The sequence below is a fragment of the Corvus moneduloides genome, unplaced genomic scaffold, assembly GCF_009650955.1.
Source record: "Corvus moneduloides isolate bCorMon1 unplaced genomic scaffold, bCorMon1.pri scaffold_63_arrow_ctg1, whole genome shotgun sequence".
NCBI lineage: Eukaryota > Metazoa > Chordata > Aves > Passeriformes > Corvidae > Corvus > Corvus moneduloides.
The window spans coordinates 18,481-38,961 of record NW_022436935.1 but is presented as its reverse complement, the minus strand read 5'-3'; the positions used below and the strand labels follow the sequence as shown (position 1 = coordinate 38,961).

Genomic DNA, 20,481 nt, shown 5'->3' with positions numbered 1-20,481 from the left:
CAAATCTGGACTCTGTGAGGATGTTTGTCACTGTGCCCAGCTGTGTCCTGCAGCCGTTCAGCTGCTCCTCTCCCTCCGATGCTCCTGGACAGTTCTTTGAGACTCTCAGCCCACACCCGCTGCCTGTCCCTGCCTCCCTCCATCCAGAAACTCTCCCAGGAAAGTTGCATTGAGGAAATCCACAATATCAGAATGGCCTGGGAGAAGAAAAGACTGAGAGCAGACCTTTAAGGAAGACATGGGGACACTGGAGATTGAAAACTGGACATGAGCCAGCAGTGTGCCTTTGCAGCTGAGAAATTCCATCAGGTCCAGGGCTGCACAAACAGAACCATGGCCAGCAGGTCAAGGCAGGGGATTCTCCCCTTCTTATCTGCTCTGCTTAGACCTCAGCTGGAGCCCTGAATCCAGTCTGGAGTCCTCAATTCAAAGTAGACACGGAGCTGTGAGAGCAGCTCCAGACAAGGGCGGCAAAATGATCACACGGATGCATTGCCCCTGCTCTGGAGAAAGGCTGGGGGGAGTGGAGGTTTCTGAGGCAGGAGAAGAGCAGGCTCTGGGGACAACTCTTTGCAGCCTTTCAATATGTAAAGGGCATGAATGAGGAGGTTGGAGAGAGGCGTTTTCTCAAGGCCTGCACTGATTGGACAAGGAGCAACACTTTTAAACTGAACTAGGATAAATACAGATGGGACATGAGGAAGAATTTTACTATGGTGAGAGTGGTAGGACACTGGGAAATGCTGCCTAGAGAATGAGGGCGTGTCCCATCTTGGGAAGGGTTCACGGTCACGTTTGCTCAAACCTTATGGGATGCAGTGACAGATATCCGTGTCCACGGCAGCAGGGCTGGACTGGATAAACCTCAAGGGTCTCTTCCAACCAAATCCATTCTATGATGCCATGATAACAGGGGGCTGTGAGAAGGCAGCCCACTGCACTGTGTCCCTCCCTTTGAGAACATCCTGTGTTAGGATGGGATCTGCTGGAGTCTGAAGGGAATCCAGAACCTCTGTCTGGTCAGTAACACACTCACTGCTGACTACTCGTGTCACAGTGTGGGGAGGAAAAGGAAAAGAAGTGCAAACAAAGTGAATGTTTGTCCCTGGACAATGTGGGGAAGTTCTATCCTGACCCAAAGAGGCTCAAAAATTCAGAACCCAAAGGGTCGCTCAGTGCACACTGAGCACAGCCAATGCCAGCCTGTGATGACAACCAGTGCAAAACCAGCCCAACAACCCCCTCCCAGAAACACCCCAGGGCAGCCTCTCTGCCTTGGGAGAGGGTCTGCAGGGGCAAAGGATGACACAAAGGCAGGGGCTGGGATGCAGCAGAATTTAATGAGTCAAAAGAGGGAAAAGAGGGGAATCCAGGTGGAGGCTCCCGTGCAGGGAGCAGCTTTAGCAGGGGAAGCACCTCGTGCCACAGAGGCCACTGCCCAAGCCTGAGAGGCCAAAGCCCCCGGAGCTGATGGGCACTCCCTGAGAGCTGAGGATGCTGCCAACAGCAGCCGAGGTGGAGGATCCCACGGCGGTGTTCTGTGGGAAGGAGCTGAGGATGGGCCCAGGCAGGGTCACCACGACTGGGGAGGGCTGGATGGCCACGGTGGAGTCCTGGCACTGCCGGACACAGCACTCATTGCAGCTGTTGGCCAGCGGGGTGGGGCCGCAGGGCTGGCAGGGCCGGCACGGGGTGTAGCAGGACATGTCTTGGGGCTGCAGGTGCACCTGGAACAGAGAGCAGAGAGGGGCAGACCATGAGGGGTGTTTCAAGAGCAACCTATCACCCCCCACGTGAGGGATACCCTTTTTCTCTTCCCTAAAGGACTCCACTAGTAGCCCACAAGCATCTCTTTTCTCTTAGAAGAACTCAGCAGGAATTGCAGACCCAGGGAAGACCCCACGTAGCTCATGGCTCCAGACAAGTCTCTCTGAAGTCTGAACCTTTTCCTTTCCCCAGTCTTTGGATCCTTTCCTTGTAGAGGGATTCCTTGTGGAATATAGGATACCCCAGGAGGGCTTGGGCATCCCAGAGCTGTTGCAGAAGTACCCCTGACGGGGCCTCAGGCTGAAAACCGGCTTGCAAGGCACCTGCTGGCTGGCAGCCTTGAACAGCCTTGGGAAAAGGTATACACTGGTCAGCTCCCCTGCTGCTCAGAGGCTTTCTCATGGGAAAGGGGCGTGAACTTTGGGAGAAGTATAACTTGGTGTAACCGGATAAAAAAAACGGGAGCACGATGCTCAAATCGTACCGGTGTTCGTATCGTGACTCTGGCTGGATTCCCCTGCTCCCGGGACCCCCCCTGCTACATTTCCTATCCATGCATTCTCATGGCCCCAGAATATGACAGAGAGATGTATGTGCTGAGACAGCCCACAAGAAAAGGAAAAGGGGGATAAGGAGGAGGAGAAGAGAAACCTCTTCCAAACTCACCTTGTTCCCAGTGAGATGGAACCGTAAAGAGTGGATGAGAGAATGAAGAGAAGGTCCTGCTTTTATACTGCTCCTGCACCGCCCCAGGCCCGCAGTCACTGCGCAAGAGCAGTACTTTTCCTACAGACTCGCCTCCCCAGCAAAATATCCTCCCTAATGCCACAGCTTGTGCTTTTGTTTCCATCAACGCTGCCATTTTCATTCCCTCCTTTCTGACGTGACCAATAGGCCTCCAAGGATTCTTTCAAGCACTGAGATGAAAGGCCCAAGGATTTTCTGAGCAGTGACACATCAGTACGTGCAGAAGATGAGTTGCATGTGCTGGAGGGGTCTATGCAGACAGTTGACACCTATCTGGGGAAACACAGTGTGGTTGTTTTCTACCTTCTTTGCAGGCAGCTGGACATACCCTCCCACCAAGCCTGTCTTCTCCTTATGTGACAGTTTGTTTGGCAAGGTTGTCCCCTCTCGTGGCTGCCTTGTGGGACTCCCAGTGTGTGCCATCAGCAGTTGTGAGGGAAGATAACTTTGCTCTCCTGGATGCCAGGATTCCTTGAGATGCCTTCTGGAGCTGGGTCCCTTCTCACTGTCGTAGGGGTGTGTGGAGGTTGAGTAAATACCTTGTTCTTCCCATTTTCCTCAGATCAACATACACTTTGGCCACACACTTTGGCCCCATACTAGCCGAGGATACTTTTCCAAAAGAAGCTGATTGTCCTGAAAGCCCCCTTGTTGCAGCGGGGATTACTGCAACATGTATAAGACAGCGAGGCCTGTGGAAAAGAAATATGGACCGATTCTTGGTCTTTAGTTTTAGAGATGTTTATTTTCCAGCCACAACTGGGGCCAGCGACTGCCGAGGCACTGTAGCAATCATGGGACCAGAGGTTCCTTCCCTGCGCAGGGAAATACAAAACAATCAATGGGGAAAAAGGTTGGCCAGGGAGTGGGGAAACCCGGTGCCTCCACCCTGGGACCCCTCTCCCAGGACCCCATGGCAGGGGGGAGGAACCCCAACACTTCACCCTTTTGTTTTAACTAAAAGAGATTTAAAACTTAACATTGGAAACAACTGGAAAAACATAAGATAACAATTTCAAAAGAAAACAAGCCACCCTCCTGAGTCTCTAAATGTCCAAATGGATTTTTTCTCTGGAACATCTTAAGGCTGGCAGAAGGGAGACAGGACACTCTGAGCACGCTTTGTGGGGAAACTGAGGCAGGAGAGGGTTTCTCCCATTTCTACCTCTTGGAACTCTAATCAAAAATAATTAATTTCTTCCCTCCCCTTTTTCATCCACCCCTTGGCATCGGAGAGGTGTTGTAGGGAAAGGGAATTGTATAGGGAAGCCATGGGGTGAAAAATGGATTAGGGATAAATTGCAGATGAGGTTAACTTAGGAAAGGGTTCATATTGGGTATAGGGTAAAAGGGGAAAGTAGGCTGCAGGTAGGGAAGTTGCTGCGATGGATATTGTTTATAATTTTGAGCATAATGGCTGCCTTTGACTGGAATACCACCAGGCCCTGTCACGTGGGCCACCTGTGGGCCTTTTCTTCCTTGCACAATATCAAATTGTACAGCTTCTCCATCTCCTACACTTTGGAGGTATTTTTCAAGGTTATTCCTTTTAATGGCAGTTCTGGGGATGAATACATCTTCCTGGTTGTCACATCTCATTATAAAACCACAGCTGTTTTTGACATTGTACCGCTTCACAATTCCTGATTTTTGTTGCTAGAACTTCTCCTATTACGTGCTTGCATCTGTGTTGTGGCTGCTGGTCCTGCGAGGCCACTGCTTCGCCGACCCCAATGCCTCGGTTGGGCCCCAGCGTTGCTGCTGCTCCGCGCCCTCCGAGAGGCGCCGCTTCGGCTCGGTGCTGCGCTGCGCGGCTTCTCGTGTCGCTGTGGAAACCGCCGCTTCTCTCTCTACGAAGCTCTCCGAGCCGTGTGCTCGGAGCGGGTTCCCACGCTGAGCCCGGTTCCTGGCTGCTCGCAGGAGCCGCCTCTCTGCTGCACGTGGCCCACGGAACCCGCGGCGCCTGCGGCGTCGCTCCCTCACTCACAGTCGCATGGCAGGGGACCCCGAGACAGGAATGGGGTCCGCGATAAGGCACAGGCTCCCGAGGATGCCGGGCGCATCCAGCATGGGCACCTCTGCCGGCACGGGCAGGGGACACCCTGTGGCTGCAGTCACGCGCTCCTGGGATGGCCACCGCATGGTCCCAGCCATGTGATGATGGTCATCTTCTGCCACAGAGGTAATGGGACCATGCACACGCACCTGAAGAGCTTCACTGATTACAGGAGATGCACGGAGAAGTTCTATCACTAGTCCATGTTTTCATTGAGCCAATATCTCACCCAAGATCTCGGACCAAAAATACAAGTTACCAATTCCAGGAGGATTAATATCAAAAAGTAAGTCTCGAGAAATACAAAAGAAATTTTTGAAAAGCCAGTCAAAAAAATGTTCTAGATCTCCCAGAGCAAGTTTCCTGTTTTGCTGTGCCAGGATTCCTTTAACTTCTAGATACATTTCTTTCTGTGGCTTTGACAGCCACACTTCCCACAATTCCTCCATAGTCCAGAGAGAACAGCCAAAGCAAGGCAAGAAGACAGAGATCCAGAGTGTCCTTTACTCACGAATTTTCAGGGACCTTCAGAATTTCAGTTATTCCTCAGGCGCTGTCTCCAAGGCATCGTTCTGCCCACATTTTCCACCATTGTTGCAGTGGGGATTTTTGCAACATGCATAAGACAGCGAGGCCCGTGGAAAAATATAAGGACCGATTCTTGATAGATGTTTTTCAGAGATGTTTATTTTCCAGCCACATGGCCGGCGACTGCCGAAGAACTGTAACAATCACGGAACCAGCAGGGTCCTTCCTGGGCAGAGGAACACAAAACACCCAATGGGGAACGAAGTTGACCAGAGAGTGGAGAAACCCGGTGCCTCTACCCCGGGGCCCCTTCTCCCCGGACCCCACGGCAGGGGGGAGGAACCCCAACACCCCCTGAGCTGTGGGAGGGATGGTAACAAGTTCATGCTGAGGGCAATGTCTGTTTGAGCTGCCTGGAGCTCTTTACAAGGAACAGCCCAAAGACTGAAGATGGTTTTCCCAAGGCATGGATGGAGCTGCCCTTGCTGGAGGCCAATTCAGCTGCGTGTGGGTCATGGGCCTGCATGCAGCACGTCACCAAAAGACGGACACACGGTCAACCCAAACTTGGAGCATGACTCCATGGATAGGGTGAGTCTCTCCCTGGAAATTTTGCCTACTGAAGGCATTCCCTTGCCCTGCTGGATGCTCTCCAGCTGCCTCCATGTCTGCAGGGCAGGGAAGTACAGCCCTGCTTGATGTGGTTTGAGACCTGGGTTTGTACCCAGGGCCCTTCTGAGCACGTCCCCTGCCTGAGCATCCCCAGGCATGTGGTACCACAGGGTCCTTCCAGCTCAGTCACTGGGGAGTTGTGCAAGTTTCCAGCTTCCCCACTGGTGATGGTTTGTGCTCCAGGCTGAGGCAGCCTTTAGGTCCGGGGAAAGGAAGCATGAGGAAGCACTAATGCCAGGAGAAGTCATGTCACGTGAAGCCCAGGGATGTGTCCCAGATGGTGGGAAGATGTTTTCTACAAACCTTTCTTTAACTCTGTAAAGTATTCAGGAGAGCCCCCCACCACAGCCTGAGACAAGCCTCAGGCCAGGTAGATGAGGCCTGTGCAGCCCTTCCCTTCCAGCTTCTGCTTGCATGGGTTGACTTTTCCCAGGCAATCCTTGACTTGGAGCTCATCCACTGCAGTTACAAACAGCACTTCACTGTGCCAAGCTAACATCTCCTCCCTGCACGGGACCCCTCCTGTACTTCTGCGCTCACTGACGTGACAGTGCATGGGGTATCTTCTCCTTGTGGATCCTTGAAAGGATCCTGCAAGGCAGAGCAGGAATGTCAGCAACGAGGAAATGAAACGGCAGCGCTGACAGAAACAAAAGCACAGCTTGTGGTTTTAGGGAGGATATTTTGCTTTGGAGATGAGTCTGTTGGAAAATTACTTGTGCAGTGACTGTGGACCTGGGGTGGTGCAGGAGAAGTATAAAAGCCAGCCCTTCTCCTCACTCTCACATCCAGTCCTCTTGTCTCCATCTCATTGGGAACAAGGTAAGCTTGAAGACTTTTCTGCTCTCCCTCCTTCTCTTCTCCTCCCTTCTGCTTTCTGCACATACCTGCCCCTTTGTTCTATGCTGCGTCATGGGGCTGCCTATGCTGGGAGAGGGGTGGGAACAGAAAGTGTGCAAGAGTTTGGGACTTGGCTGAAGTGAGTGATGGGATAGGTGGGATTACCCTGGGCTTGGTTGCTCTTGGCAGGGAACTTCTTGGCTAAATGGAAGGAGAAGCCTGTGGGCATCAGTACAGCACCTCCAGCTCTTGTTCCCATCTTGCCTTAACAAGGCAGCTGCATGGTGTGGTGACGGGTTGCTTTTCAAATGCCTCTCATGACTTTTTCTTGCCATCTCTGCCAGGTGCATCTCCAGCCCCAAGACATGTCCTGCTTCACCCCGTGCCGGCCCTGCCAGCCCTGCGGCCCCACCCCGCTGGCCAACAGCTGCAATGAGCCCTGTGTCCAGCAGTGCCAGGACTCCACCGTGGCCATCCAGCCCTCTCCAGTCGTGGTGACGCTGCCCGGGCCCATCCTCAGCTCCTTCCCACAGAACACCGCCGTGGGATCCTCCACCTCGGCTGCTGTTGGCAGCATCCTCAGCTCTCAGGGAGTGCCCATCAGCTCCGGGGGCTTTGGCCTCTCAGGCTTGGGCAGTGGCCTCTGCGGCACGAGGTGTCTCCCCTGCTAAAGCTGCTGGCGATGGCCCTGGAAAAGGAACCCAGGGACACACAGGATGGCACAAGCCTGGGATAGAGCATCAATGCTCTATCTACCACTCAGATGACTTCTTTCCCATCTTTTGACTCATTAAAGTTCTGCTGCATCCCAGTCCATGCCTCTGTGTCATCCTTTGCCCTGCACATGCTCACCCTGCATGTCCAGTGAGGGAGGTGTTGCTGTGTGGTTCCGGGAGGGCGTTGTTGGAAGTGGCATTGCCATGGTCGTCAACATTGCATTCATTATTCTAACGCAGCATTGATTACTCATATTAAGTGTGACCTTTCTAAATTCCTCTGCCTCTCTGTACCTCCAAGAATTACCTGATGCCATTCAGCAACCATTCAGATACTCCAGGAATTCTTTTAGTTCTCCCATCAAAGCCTTCCTTCTCTTCTCTGTTGTCAGCACAGCCTGTGTCCTCAGTCTCTCATCCACAAGTAAATGTTTCAGCCCACTCCCTGACCTGCCCAATCTTCACGAATTTCACTTCCCTTGCTGGAGATATTTTTGTGTTACAGTCCAGTAGGCAGCACAGCATGCTTGATGCCATCTGGGGAATGCAGAGCAGAGTGGGATCTTTGCTCCCATCGATATCCTGTTGACAGTTGTGCTCTGATAGCCCACGATGTTGATGACAGTCCTTGGTGTCCAGGAACACTCCTGGCACTTCCTCCTGTTTTGATGGTGTTACCACAGAAGCACCTCACGTGGGCCCTGCTTTTCAGAGGCTGAAGCATGTGACAGGGTTGGCTACTACAATGCCAACTTCAAATCTGGACTCTGTGAGGATGTTTGTCACTGTGCCCAGCTGTGTCCTGCAGCCGTTCAGCTGCTCCTCTCCCTCCGATGCTCCTGGACAGTTCTTTGAGACTCTCAGCCCACACCCGCTGCCTGTCCCTGCCTCCCTCCATCCAGAAACTCTCCCAGGAAAGTTGCATTGAGGAAATCCACAATATCAGAATGGCCTGGGAGAAGAAAAGACTGAGAGCAGACCTTTAAGGAAGACATGGGGACACTGGAGATTGAAAACTGGACATGAGCCAGCAGTGTGCCTTTGCAGCTGAGAAATTCCATCAGGTCCAGGGCTGCACAAACAGAACCATGGCCAGCAGGTCAAGGCAGGGGATTCTCCCCTTCTTATCTGCTCTGCTTAGACCTCAGCTGGAGCCCTGAATCCAGTCTGGAGTCCTCAATTCAAAGTAGACACGGAGCTGTGAGAGCAGCTCCAGACAAGGGCGGCAAAATGATCACACGGATGCATTGCCCCTGCTCTGGAGAAAGGCTGGGGGGAGTGGAGGTTTCTGAGGCAGGAGAAGAGCAGGCTCTGGGGACAACTCTTTGCAGCCTTTCAATATGTAAAGGGCATGAATGAGGAGGTTGGAGAGAGGCGTTTTCTCAAGGCCTGCACTGATTGGACAAGGAGCAACACTTTTAAACTGAACTAGGATAAATACAGATGGGACATGAGGAAGAATTTTACTATGGTGAGAGTGGTAGGACACTGGGAAATGCTGCCTAGAGAATGAGGGCGTGTCCCATCTTGGGAAGGGTTCACGGTCACGTTTGCTCAAACCTTATGGGATGCAGTGACAGATATCCGTGTCCACGGCAGCAGGGCTGGACTGGATAAACCTCAAGGGTCTCTTCCAACCAAATCCATTCTATGATGCCATGATAACAGGGGGCTGTGAGAAGGCAGCCCACTGCACTGTGTCCCTCCCTTTGAGAACATCCTGTGTTAGGATGGGATCTGCTGGAGTCTGAAGGGAATCCAGAACCTCTGTCTGGTCAGTAACACACTCACTGCTGACTACTCGTGTCACAGTGTGGGGAGGAAAAGGAAAAGAAGTGCAAACAAAGTGAATGTTTGTCCCTGGACAATGTGGGGAAGTTCTATCCTGACCCAAAGAGGCTCAAAAATTCAGAACCCAAAGGGTCGCTCAGTGCACACTGAGCACAGCCAATGCCAGCCTGTGATGACAACCAGTGCAAAACAAGCCCAACAACCCCCTCCCAGAAACACCCCAGGGCAGCCTCTCTGCCCTGGGAGAGGGTCTGCAGGGCAAAGGATGACACAAAGGCATGGGCTGGGATGCAGCAGAATTTAATGTGTCAAAAGAGGGAAAAGAGGCGGATTGAGGTGGAGGCTCCCGTGCAGGGAGCAGCTTTAGCAGGGGAAGCACCTCGTGCCACAGAGGCCACTGCCCAAGCCTGAGAGGCCAAAGCCCCCGGAGCTGATGGGCACTCCCTGAGAGCTGAGGATGCTGCCAACAGCAGCGGAGGTGGAGGATCCCACCACGGTGTTCTGTGGGAAGGAGCTGAGGATGGGCCCGGGCAGCGTCACCACGACTGGCGAGGGCTGGATGGCCACGGTGGAGTCCGGGGTCTTCTGGACAGAGGGCTCATTGCAGCTGCTGGCCAGCGGGGTGGGGCCGCTGGGCCGGCAGGGCCGGCACGGGGTGTAGCAGGACATGTCTTGGGGCTGCAGGTGCACCTGGAACAGAGAGCAGAGAGGGGCAGACCATGAGGGGTGTTTCAAGAGCAACCTGTCACCCCCCACGTGAGGGATACCCTTTTTCTCTTCCCTAAAGGACTTCACTAGTAGCCCACAAGCATCTCCTTTCCCTCAGAAGAACTCAGCAGGAATTGAAGTCCCAGGGATGACCCCACGTAGCTCATGGCTCCAGACAAGTCTCTCTGAAGCCTGAACTTTTTCCTTTCCCCAGTGTCTTGTTCCTTTCCTATCCGTGCATTCTCATGGCCGCAGAATATGACAGAGAGAAGTATGTGCTGAGACAGCCCACAAGAGGAGGAAAAGGGGGATAAGGAGGAGGAGAAGAGAAACCTCTTCCAAACTCACCTTGTTCCCAGTGAGATGGAACCGTAAAGAGTGGATGAGAGAATGAAGAGAAGGTCCTGCTTTTATACTGCTCCTGCACCGCCCCAGGCCCGCAGTCACTGCGCAAGAGCAGTAATTTTCCTACAGACTCGCCTCCCCAGCAAAATATCCTCCCTAATGCCACAGCTTGTGCTTTTGTTTCCATCAACGCTGCCATTTTCATTCCCTCCTTTCTGACGTGACCAATAGGCCTCCAAGGATTCTTTCAAGCACTGAGATGAAAGGCCCAAGGATTTTCTGAGCAGTGACACATCAGTACGTGCAGAAGATGAGTTGCATGTGCTGGAGGGGTCTATGCAGACAGTTGACACCTATCTGGGGAAATACAGTGTGGTTGTTTTCTACCTTCTTTGCAGGCAGCTGGACATACCCTCCCACCAAGCCTGTCTTCTCCTTATGTGACAGTTTGTTTGGCAAGGTTGTCCCCTCTCGTGGCTGCCTTGTGGGACTCCCAGTGTGTGCCATCAGCAGTTGTGAGGGAAGATAACTTTGCTCTCCTGGATGCCAGGATTCCTTGAGATGCCTTCTGGAGCTGGGTCCCTTCTCACTGTCGTAGGGGTGTGTGGAGGTTGAGTAAATACCTTGTTCTTCCCATTTTCCTCAGATCAACATACACTTTGGCCACACACTTTGGCCCCATACTAGCCGAGGATACTTTTCCAAAAGAAGCTGATTGTCCTGAAAGCCCCCTTGTTGCAGCGGGGATTACTGCAACATGTATAAGACAGCGAGGCCTGTGGAAAAGAAATATGGACCGATTCTTGGTCTTTAGTTTTAGAGATGTTTATTTTCCAGCCCCAACTGGGGCCGGCGACTGCCGAGGCACTGTAGCAATCATGGGACCAGAGGTTCCTTCCCTGCGCAGGGAAACACAAAACAATCAATGGGGAAAAAGGTTGGCCAGGGAGTGGGGAAACCCGGTGCCTCCACCCTGGGACCCCTCTCCCAGGACCCCATGGCAGGGGGGAGGAACCCCAACACTTCACCCTTTTGTTTTAACTAAAAGAGATTTAAAACTTAACATTGGAAACAACTGGAAAAACATAAGATAACAATTTCAAAAGAAAACAAGCCACCCTCCTGAGTCTCTAAATGTCCAAATGGATTTTTTCTCTGGAACATCTTAAGGCTGGCAGAAGGGAGACAGGACACTCTGAGCATGCTTTGTGGGGAAACTGAGGCAGGAGAGGGTTTCTCCCATTTCTACCTGTTGGAACTCTAATCAAAAATAATTAATTTCTTCCCTCCCCTTTTTCATCCACCCCTTGGCATCGGAGAGGTGTTGTAGGGAAAGGGAATTGTATAGGGAAGCCATGGGGTGAAAAATGGATTAGGGATAAATTGCAGATGAGGTTAACTTAGGAAAGGGTTCATATTGGGTATAGGGTAAAAGGGGAAAGTAGGCTGCAGGTAGGGAAGTTGCTGCGATGGATATTGTTTATAATTTTGAGCATAATGGCTGCCTTTGACTGGAATACCACCAGGCCCTGTCACGTGGGCCACCTGTGGGCCTTTTCTTCCTTGCACAATATCAAATTGTACAGCTTCTCCATCTCCTACACTTTGGAGGTATTTTTCAAGGTTATTCCTTTTAATGGCAGTTCTGGGGATGAATACATCTTCCTGGTTGTCACATCTCATTATAAAACCACAGCTGTTTTTGACATTGTACCGCTTCACAATTCCTGATTTTTGTTGCTAGAACTTCTCCTATTACGTGCTTGCATCTGTGTTGTGGCTGCTGGTCCTGCGAGGCCACTGCTTCGCCGACCCCAATGCCTCGGTTGGGCCCCAGCGTTGCTGCTGCTCCGCGCCCTCCGAGAGGCGCCGCTTCGGCTCGGTGCTGCGCTGCGCGGCTTCTCGTGTCGCTGTGGAAACCGCCGCTTCTCTCTCTACGAAGCTCTCCGAGCCGTGTGCTCGGAGCGGGTTCCCACGCTGAGCCCGGTTCCTGGCTGCTCGCAGGAGCCGCCTCTCTGCTGCACGTGGCCCACGGAACCCGCGGCGCCTGCGGCGTCGCTCCCTCACTCACAGTCGCATGGCAGGGGACCCCGAGACAGGAATGGGGTCCGCGATAAGGCACAGGCTCCCGAGGATGCCGGGCGCATCCAGCATGGGCACCTCTGCCGGCACGGGCAGGGGACACCCTGTGGCTGCAGTCACGCGCTCCTGGGATGGCCACGGCACTGCCCCAGCCATGTGATGATGGTCATCTTCTGCCACAGAGGTAATGGGACCATGCACACGCACCTGAAGAGCTTCACTGATTACAGGAGATGCACGGAGAAGTTCTATCACTAGTCCATGTTTTCATTGAGCCAATATCTCACCCAAGATCTCGGACCAAAAATACAAGTTACCAATTCCAGGAGGATTAATATCAAAAAGTAAGTCTCGAGAAATACAAAAGAAATTTTTGAAAAGCCAGTCAAAAAAATGTTCTAGATCTCCCAGAGCAAGTTTCCTGTTTTGCTGTGCCAGGATTCCTTTAACTTCTAGATACATTTCTTTCTGTGGCTTTGACAGCCACACTTCCCACAATTCCTCCATAGTCCAGAGAGAACAGCCAAAGCAAGGCAAGAAGACAGAGATCCAGAGTGTCCTTTACTCACGAATTTTCAGGGACCTTCAGAATTTCAGTTATTCCTCAGGCGCTGTCTCCAAGGCATCGTTCTGCCCACATTTTCCACCATTGTTGCAGTGGGGATTTTTGCAACATGCATAAGACAGCGAGGCCCGTGGAAAAATATAAGGACCGATTCTTGATAGATGTTTTTCAGAGATGTTTATTTTCCAGCCACATGGCCGGCGACTGCCGAAGAACTGTAACAATCACGGAACCAGCAGGGTCCTTCCTGGGCAGAGGAACACAAAACACCCAATGGGGAACGAAGTTGACCAGAGAGTGGAGAAACCCGGGGCCCCTTCTCCCCGGACCCCACGGCAGGGGGGAGGAACCCCAACACCCCCTGAGCTGTGGGAGGGATGGTAACAAGTTCATGCTGAGGGCAATGTCTGTTTGAGCTGCCTGGAGCTCTTTACAAGGAACAGCCCAAAGACTGAAGATGGTTTTCCCAAGGCATGGATGGAGCTGCCCTTGCTGGAGGCCAATTCAGCTGCGTGTGGGTCATGGGCCTGCATGCAGCACGTCACCAAAAGACGGACACACGGTCAACCCAAACTTGGAGCATGACTCCATGGATAGGGTGAGTCTCTCCCTGGAAATTTTGCCTACTGAAGGCATTCCCTTGCCCTGCTGGATGCTCTCCAGCTGCCTCCATGTCTGCAGGGCAGGGAAGTACAGCCCTGCTTGATGTGGTTTGAGACCTGGGTTTGTACCCAGGGCCCTTCTGAGCACGTCCCCTGCCTGAGCATCCCCAGGCATGTGGTACCACAGGGTCCTTCCAGCTCAGTCACTGGGGAGTTGTGCAAGTTTCCAGCTTCCCCACTGGTGATGGTTTGTGCTCCAGGCTGAGGCAGCCTTTAGGTCAGGGGAAAGGAAGCATGAGGAAGCACTAATGCCAGGAGAAGTCATGTCACGTGAAGCCCAGGGATGTGTCCCAGATGGTGGGAAGATGTTTTCTACAAACCTTTCTTTAACTCTGTAAAGTATTCAGGAGAGCCCCCCACCACAGCCTGAGACAAGCCTCAGGCCAGGTAGATGAGGCCTGTGCAGCCCTTCCCTTCCAGCTTCTGCTTGCATGGGTTGACTTTTCCCAGGCAATCCTTGACTTGGAGCTCATCCACTGCAGTTACAAACAGCACTTCACTGTGCCAAGCTAACATCTCCTCCCTGCACGGGACCCCTCCTGTACTTCTGCGCTCACTGACGTGACAGTGCATGGGGTATCTTCTCCTTGTGGATCCTTGAAAGGATCCTGCAAGGCAGAGCAGGAATGTCAGCAACGAGGAAATGAAACGGCAGCGCTGACAGAAACAAAAGCACAGCTTGTGGTTTTAGGGAGGATATTTTGCTTTGGAGATGAGTCTGTTGGAAAATTACTTGTGCAGTGACTGTGGACCTGGGGTGGTGCAGGAGAAGTATAAAAGCCAGCCCTTCTCCTCACTCTCACATCCAGTCCTCTTGTCTCCATCTCATTGGGAACAAGGTAAGCTTGAAGACTTTTCTGCTCTCCCTCCTTCTCTTCTCCTCCCTTCTGCTTTCTGCACATACCTGCCCCTTTGTTCTATGCTGCGTCATGGGGCTGCCTATGCTGGGAGAGGGGTGGGAACAGAAAGTGTGCAAGAGTTTGGGACTTGGCTGAAGTGAGTGATGGGATAGGTGGGATTACCCTGGGCTTGGTTGCTCTTGGCAGGGAACTTCTTGGCTAAATGGAAGGAGAAGCCTGTGGGCATCAGTACAGCACCTCCAGCTCTTGTTCCCATCTTGCCTTAACAAGGCAGCTGCATGGTGTGGTGACGGGTTGCTTTTCAAATGCCTCTCATGACTTTTTCTTGCCATCTCTGCCAGGTGCATCTCCAGCCCCAAGACATGTCCTGCTTCACCCCGTGCCGGCCCTGCCAGCCCTGCGGCCCCACCCCGCTGGCCAACAGCTGCAATGAGCCCTGTGTCCAGCAGTGCCAGGACTCCACCGTGGCCATCCAGCCCTCCCCAGTCGTGGTGACGCTGCCCGGGCCCATCCTCAGCTCCTTCCCACAGAACACCGTGGTGGGATCCTCCACCTCGGCTGCTGTTGGCAGCATCCTCAGCTCTCAGGGAGTGCCCATCAGCTCCGGGGGCTTTGGCCTCTCAGGCTTGGGCAGTGGCCTCTGTGGCACGAGGTGTCTCCCCTGCTAAAGCTGCTGGCGATGGCCCTGGAGAAGGAACCCAGGGACACACAGGATGGCACAAGCCTGGGATAGAGCATCAATGCTCTATCTACCACTCAGATGACTTCTTTCCCATCTTTTGACTCATTAAAGTTCTGCTGCATCCCAGTCCATGCCTCTGTGTCATCCTTTGCCCTGCACATGCTCACCCTGCATGTCCAGTGAGGGAGGTGTTGCTGTGTGGTTCCGGGAGGGCGTTGTTGGAAGTGGCATTGCCATGGTCGTCAACATTGCATTCATTATTCTAACACAGCATTGATTACTCATATTAAGTGTGACCTTTCTAAATTCCTCTGCCTCTCTGTACCTCCAAGAATTACCTGATGCCATTCAGCAACCATTCAGATACTCCAGGAATTCTTTTAGTTCTCCCATCAAAGCCTTCCTTCTCTTCTCTGTTGTCAGCACAGCCTGTGTCCTCAGTCTCTCATCCACAAGTAAATGTTTCAGCCCACTCCCTGACCTGCCCAATCTTCATGTATTTCACTTCCCTTGCTGGAGATATTTTTGTGTTACAGTCCAGTAGGCAGCACAGCATGCTTGATGCCATCTGGGGAATGCAGAGCAGAGTGGGATCTTTGCTCCCATCGATATCCTGTTGACAGTTGTGCTCTGATAGCCCACAATGTTGATGACAGTCCTTGGTGTCCAGGAACACTCCTGGCACTTCCTCCTGTTTTGATGGTGTTACCACAGAAGCACCTCACGTGGGCCCTGCTTTTCAGAGGCTGAAGCATGTGACAGGGTTGGCTACTACAATGCCAACTTCAAATCTGGACTCTGTGAGGATGTTTGTCACTGTGCCCAGCTGTGTCCTGCAGCCGTTCAGCTGCTCCTCTCCCTCAGATGCTCCTGGACAGTTCTTTGAGACTCTCAGCCCACACCCGCTGCCTCTCCCTGCCTCTCTCCATCCAGAAACTCTCCCAGGAAAGTTACATTGAGGAAATCCACAATATCAGAATGATCTGGGAGAAGAAAAGACTGAGAGCAGACCTTTAAGGAAGACATGGGGACACTGGAGATTGAAAACTGGACATGAGCCAGCAGTGTGCCTTTGCAGCTGAGAAATTCCATCAGGTCCAGGGCTGCACAAACAGAACCATGGCCAGCAGGTCAAGGCAGGGGATTCTCCCCTTCTTATCTGCTCTGCTTAGACCTCAGCTGGAGCCCTGAATCCAGTCTGGAGTCCTCAATTCAAAGTAGACACGGAGCTGTGAGAGCAGCTCCAGACAAGGGCGGCAAAATGATCACACGGATGCATTGCCCCTGCTCTGGAGAAAGGCTGGGGGGAGTGGAGGTTTCTGAGGCAGGAGAAGAGCAGGCTCTGGGGACAGCTCTTTGCAGCCTTTCAGTATGTAAAGGGCATGAATGAGGAGGTTGGAGAGAGGCGTTTTCTCAAGGCCTGCACTGATTGGACAAGGAGCAACACTTTTAAACTGAACTAGGATAAATACAGATGGGACATGAGGAAGAATTTTACTATGGTGAGAGTGGTAGGACACTGGGAAATGCTGCCTAGAGAATGAGGGCGTGTCCCATCTTGGGAAGGGTTCACGGTCACGTTTGCTCAAACCTTATGGGATGCAGTGACAGATATCCGTGTCCACGGCAGCAGGGCTGGACTGGATAAACCTCAAGGGTCTCTTCCAACCAAATCCATTCTATGATGCCATGATAACAGGGGGCTGTGAGAAGGCAGCCCACTGCACTGTGTCCCTCCCTTTGAGAACATCCTGTGTTAGGATGGGATCTGCTGGAGTCTGAAGGGAATCCAGTACCTCTGTCTGGTCAGTAACACACTCACTGCTGACTACTTGTGTCACAGTGTGGGGAGGAAAAGGAAAAGAAGTGCAAACAAAGTGAATGTTTGTTCCTGGACAATGTGGGGAAGTTCTATCCTGACCTAAAGAGGCTCAAAAATTCAGAACCCAAAGGGTCGCTCAGTGCACACTGAGCACAGCCAATGCCAGCCTGTGATGACAACCAGTGCAAAACCAGCCCAACAACCCCCTCCCAGAAACACCCCAGGGCAGCCTCTCTGCCTTGGGAGAGGGTCTGCAGGGGCAAAGGATGACACAAAGGCAGGGGCTGGGATGCAGCAGAATTTAATGAGTCAAAAGAGGGAAAAGAGGGGAATCCAGGTGGAGGCTCCCGTGCAGGGAGCAGCTTTAGCAGGGGAAGCACCTCGTGCCACAGAGGCCACTGCCCAAGCCTGAGAGGCCAAAGCCCCCGGAGCTGATGGGCACTCCCTGAGAGCTGAGGATGCTGCCAACAGCAGCCGAGGTGGAGGATCCCACGGCGGTGTTCTGTGGGAAGGAGCTGAGGATGGGCCCAGGCAGGGTCACCACGACTGGGGAGGGCTGGATGGCCACGGTGGAGTCCTGGCACTGCCGGACACAGCACTCATTGCAGCTGTTGGCCAGCGGGGTGGGGCCGCAGGGCTGGCAGGGCCGGCACGGGGTGTAGCAGGACATGTCTTGGGGCTGCAGGTGCACCTGGAACAGAGAGCAGAGAGGGGCAGACCATGAGGGGTGTTTCAAGAGCAACCTATCACCCCCCACGTGAGGGATACCCTTTTTCTCTTCCCTAAAGGACTCCACTAGTAGCCCACAAGCATCTCTTTTCTCTTAGAAGAACTCAGCAGGAATTGCAGACCCAGGGAAGACCCCACGTAGCTCATGGCTCCAGACAAGTCTCTCTGAAGTCTGAACCTTTTCCTTTCCCCAGTCTTTGGATCCTTTCCTTGTAGAGGGATTCCTTGTGGAATATAGGATACCCCAGGAGGGCTTGGGCATCCCAGAGCTGTTGCAGAAGTACCCCTGACGGGGCCTCAGGCTGAAAACCGGCTTGCAAGGCACCTGCTGGCTGGCAGCCTTGAACAGCCTTGGGAAAAGGTATACACTGGTCAGCTCCCCTGCTGCTCAGAGGCTTTCTCATGGGAAAGGGGCGTGAACTTTGGGAGAAGTATAACTTGGTGTAACCGGATAAAAAAAACGGGAGCACGATGCTCAAATCGTACCGGTGTTCGTATCGTGACTCTGGCTGGATTCCCCTGCTCCCGGGACCCCCCCTGCTACATTTCCTATCCATGCATTCTCATGGCCCCAGAATATGACAGAGAGATGTATGTGCTGAGACAGCCCACAAGAAAAGGAAAAGGGGGATAAGGAGGAGGAGAAGAGAAACCTCTTCCAAACTCACCTTGTTCCCAGTGAGATGGAACCGTAAAGAGTGGATGAGAGAATGAAGAGAAGGTCCTGCTTTTATACTGCTCCTGCACCGCCCCAGGCCCGCAGTCACTGCGCAAGAGCAGTACTTTTCCTACAGACTCGCCTCCCCAGCAAAATATCCTCCCTAATGCCACAGCTTGTGCTTTTGTTTCCATCAACGCTGCCATTTTCATTCCCTCCTTTCTGACGTGACCAATAGGCCTCCAAGGATTCTTTCAAGCACTGAGATGAAAGGCCCAAGGATTTTCTGAGCAGTGACACATCAGTACGTGCAGAAGATGAGTTGCATGTGCTGGAGGGGTCTATGCAGACAGTTGACACCTATCTGGGGAAACACAGTGTGGTTGTTTTCTACCTTCTTTGCAGGCAGCTGGACATACCCTCCCACCAAGCCTGTCTTCTCCTTATGTGACAGTTTGTTTGGCAAGGTTGTCCCCTCTCGTGGCTGCCTTGTGGGACTCCCAGTGTGTGCCATCAGCAGTTGTGAGGGAAGATAACTTTGCTCTCCTGGATGCCAGGATTCCTTGAGATGCCTTCTGGAGCTGGGTCCCTTCTCACTGTCGTAGGGGTGTGTGGAGGTTGAGTAAATACCTTGTTCTTCCCATTTTCCTCAGATCAACATACACTTTGGCCACACACTTTGGCCCCATACTAGCCGAGGATACTTTTCCAAAAGAAGCTGATTGTCCTGAAAGCCCCCTTGTTGCAGCGGGGATTACTGCAACATGTATAAGACAGCGAGGCCTGTGGAAAAGAAATATGGACCGATTCTTGGTCTTTAGTTTTAGAGATGTTTATTTTCCAGCCACAACTGGGGCCAGCGACTGCCGAGGCACTGTAGCAATCATGGGACCAGAGGTTCCTTCCCTGCGCAGGGAAATACAAAACAATCAATGGGGAAAAAGGTTGGCCAGGGAGTGGGGAAACCCGGTGCCTCCACCCTGGGACCCCTCTCCCAGGACCCCATGGCAGGGGGGAGGAACCCCAACACTTCACCCTTTTGTTTTAACTAAAAGAGATTTAAAACTTAACATTGGAAACAACTGGAAAAACATAAGATAACAATTTCAAAAGAAAACAAGCCACCCTCCTGAGTCTCTAAATGTCCAAATGGATTTTTTCTCTGGAACATCTTAAGGCTGGCAGAAGGGAGACAGGACACTCTGAGCACGCTTTGTGGGGAAACTGAGGCAGGAGAGGGTTTCTCCCATTTCTACCTCTTGGAACTCTAATCAAAAATAATTAATTTCTTCCCTCCCCTTTTTCATCCACCCCTTGGCATCGGAGAGGTGTTGTAGGGAAAGGGAATTGTATAGGGAAGCCATGGGGTGAAAAATGGATTAGGGATAAATTGCAGATGAGGTTAACTTAGGAAAGGGTTCATATTGGGTATAGGGTAAAAGGGGAAAGTAGGCTGCAGGTAGGGAAGTTGCTGCAATGGATATTGTTTATAATTTTGAGCATAATGGCTGCCTTTGACTGGAATACCACCAGGCCCTGTCACGTGGGCCACCTGTGGGCCTTTTCTTCCTTGCACAATATCAAATTGTACAGCTTCTCCATCTCCTACACTTTGGAGGTATTTTTCAAGGTTATTCCTTTTAATGGCAGTTCTGGGGATGAATACATCTTCCTGGTTGTCACATCTCATTATAAAACCACAGCTGTTTTTGACATTGTACCGCTTCACAATTCCTGATTTTTGTTGCTAGAACTTCTCCTATTACGTGCTTGCATCTGTGTTGTGGCTGCTGGTCCTGCGAGGCCACTGCTTCGCCGACCCCAATGCCTCGGTTGGGCCCCAGCGTTGCTGCTGCTCCGCGCCCTCCGAGAGGCGCCGCTTCGGCTCGGTGCTGCGCTGCGCGGCTTCTCGTGTCGCTGTGGAAACCGCCGCTTCTCTCTCTACGAAGCTCTCCGAGCCGTGTGCTCGGAGCGGGTTCCCACGCTGAGCCCGGTTCCTGGCTGCTCGCAGGAGCCGCCTCTCTGCTGCACGTGGCCCACGGAACCCGCGGCGCCTGCGGCGTCGCTCCCTCACTCACAGTCGCATGGCAGGGGACCCCGAGACAGGAATGGGGTCCGCGATAAGGCACAGGCTCCCGAGGATGCCGGGCGCATCCAGCATGGGCACCTCTGCCGGCACGGGCAGGGGACACCCTGTGGCTGCAGTCACGCGCTCCTGGGATGGCCACCGCATGGTCCCAGCCATGTGATG

At 52.7% G+C, this 20,481-nt stretch overlaps 5 protein-coding genes across 5 annotated transcripts; 2 read left to right on the top strand and 3 right to left on the bottom strand.

Moving 5' to 3' along the window:
* Positions 1-1,317: 1,317 nt before the first annotated feature.
* LOC116438984 (feather keratin 3-like) lies at positions 1,318-1,758 on the bottom strand. Its single transcript, XM_032098025.1, has one exon. The coding sequence runs from the start codon at positions 1,704-1,706 to the stop codon at positions 1,401-1,403; it is 306 nt and encodes a 101-aa protein (XP_031953916.1). The 5' UTR covers positions 1,707-1,758; the 3' UTR covers positions 1,318-1,400.
* Positions 1,759-4,674: 2,916 nt separating this feature from the next.
* LOC116438967 (feather keratin 1-like) lies at positions 4,675-7,421 on the top strand. Its single transcript, XM_032098003.1, has 3 exons — positions 4,675-4,696; positions 6,471-6,592; positions 6,955-7,421. Exons 1-3 carry the CDS (start codon positions 4,675-4,677, stop codon positions 7,279-7,281), a joined length of 471 nt encoding a protein of 156 aa, XP_031953894.1. The 3' UTR covers positions 7,282-7,421.
* A 2,041-nt stretch (positions 7,422-9,462) lies between these two features.
* On the bottom strand, positions 9,463-12,324 carry LOC116438966 (feather keratin 1-like). The gene is made up of 3 exons (XM_032098002.1): positions 12,242-12,324; positions 10,174-10,246; positions 9,463-9,807 (listed from the first exon to the last, which is right to left on the bottom strand). The coding sequence occupies exons 1-3, from the start codon at positions 12,322-12,324 to the stop codon at positions 9,481-9,483; spliced, it is 483 nt and encodes a 160-aa protein (XP_031953893.1). The 3' UTR covers positions 9,463-9,480.
* Positions 12,325-12,414: 90 nt separating this feature from the next.
* LOC116438965 (feather keratin 1-like) lies at positions 12,415-15,147 on the top strand. The gene is made up of 3 exons (XM_032098001.1): positions 12,415-12,436; positions 14,197-14,318; positions 14,681-15,147. Exons 1-3 carry the CDS (start codon positions 12,415-12,417, stop codon positions 15,005-15,007), a joined length of 471 nt encoding a protein of 156 aa, XP_031953892.1. The 3' UTR covers positions 15,008-15,147.
* Positions 15,148-17,124: 1,977 nt separating this feature from the next.
* Positions 17,125-17,565, bottom strand: LOC116438985 (feather keratin 3-like). Its single transcript, XM_032098027.1, has one exon. It carries the CDS (start codon positions 17,511-17,513, stop codon positions 17,208-17,210), a length of 306 nt encoding a protein of 101 aa, XP_031953918.1. The 5' UTR covers positions 17,514-17,565; the 3' UTR covers positions 17,125-17,207.
* Between the last annotated feature and the right edge of the window lie 2,916 nt (positions 17,566-20,481).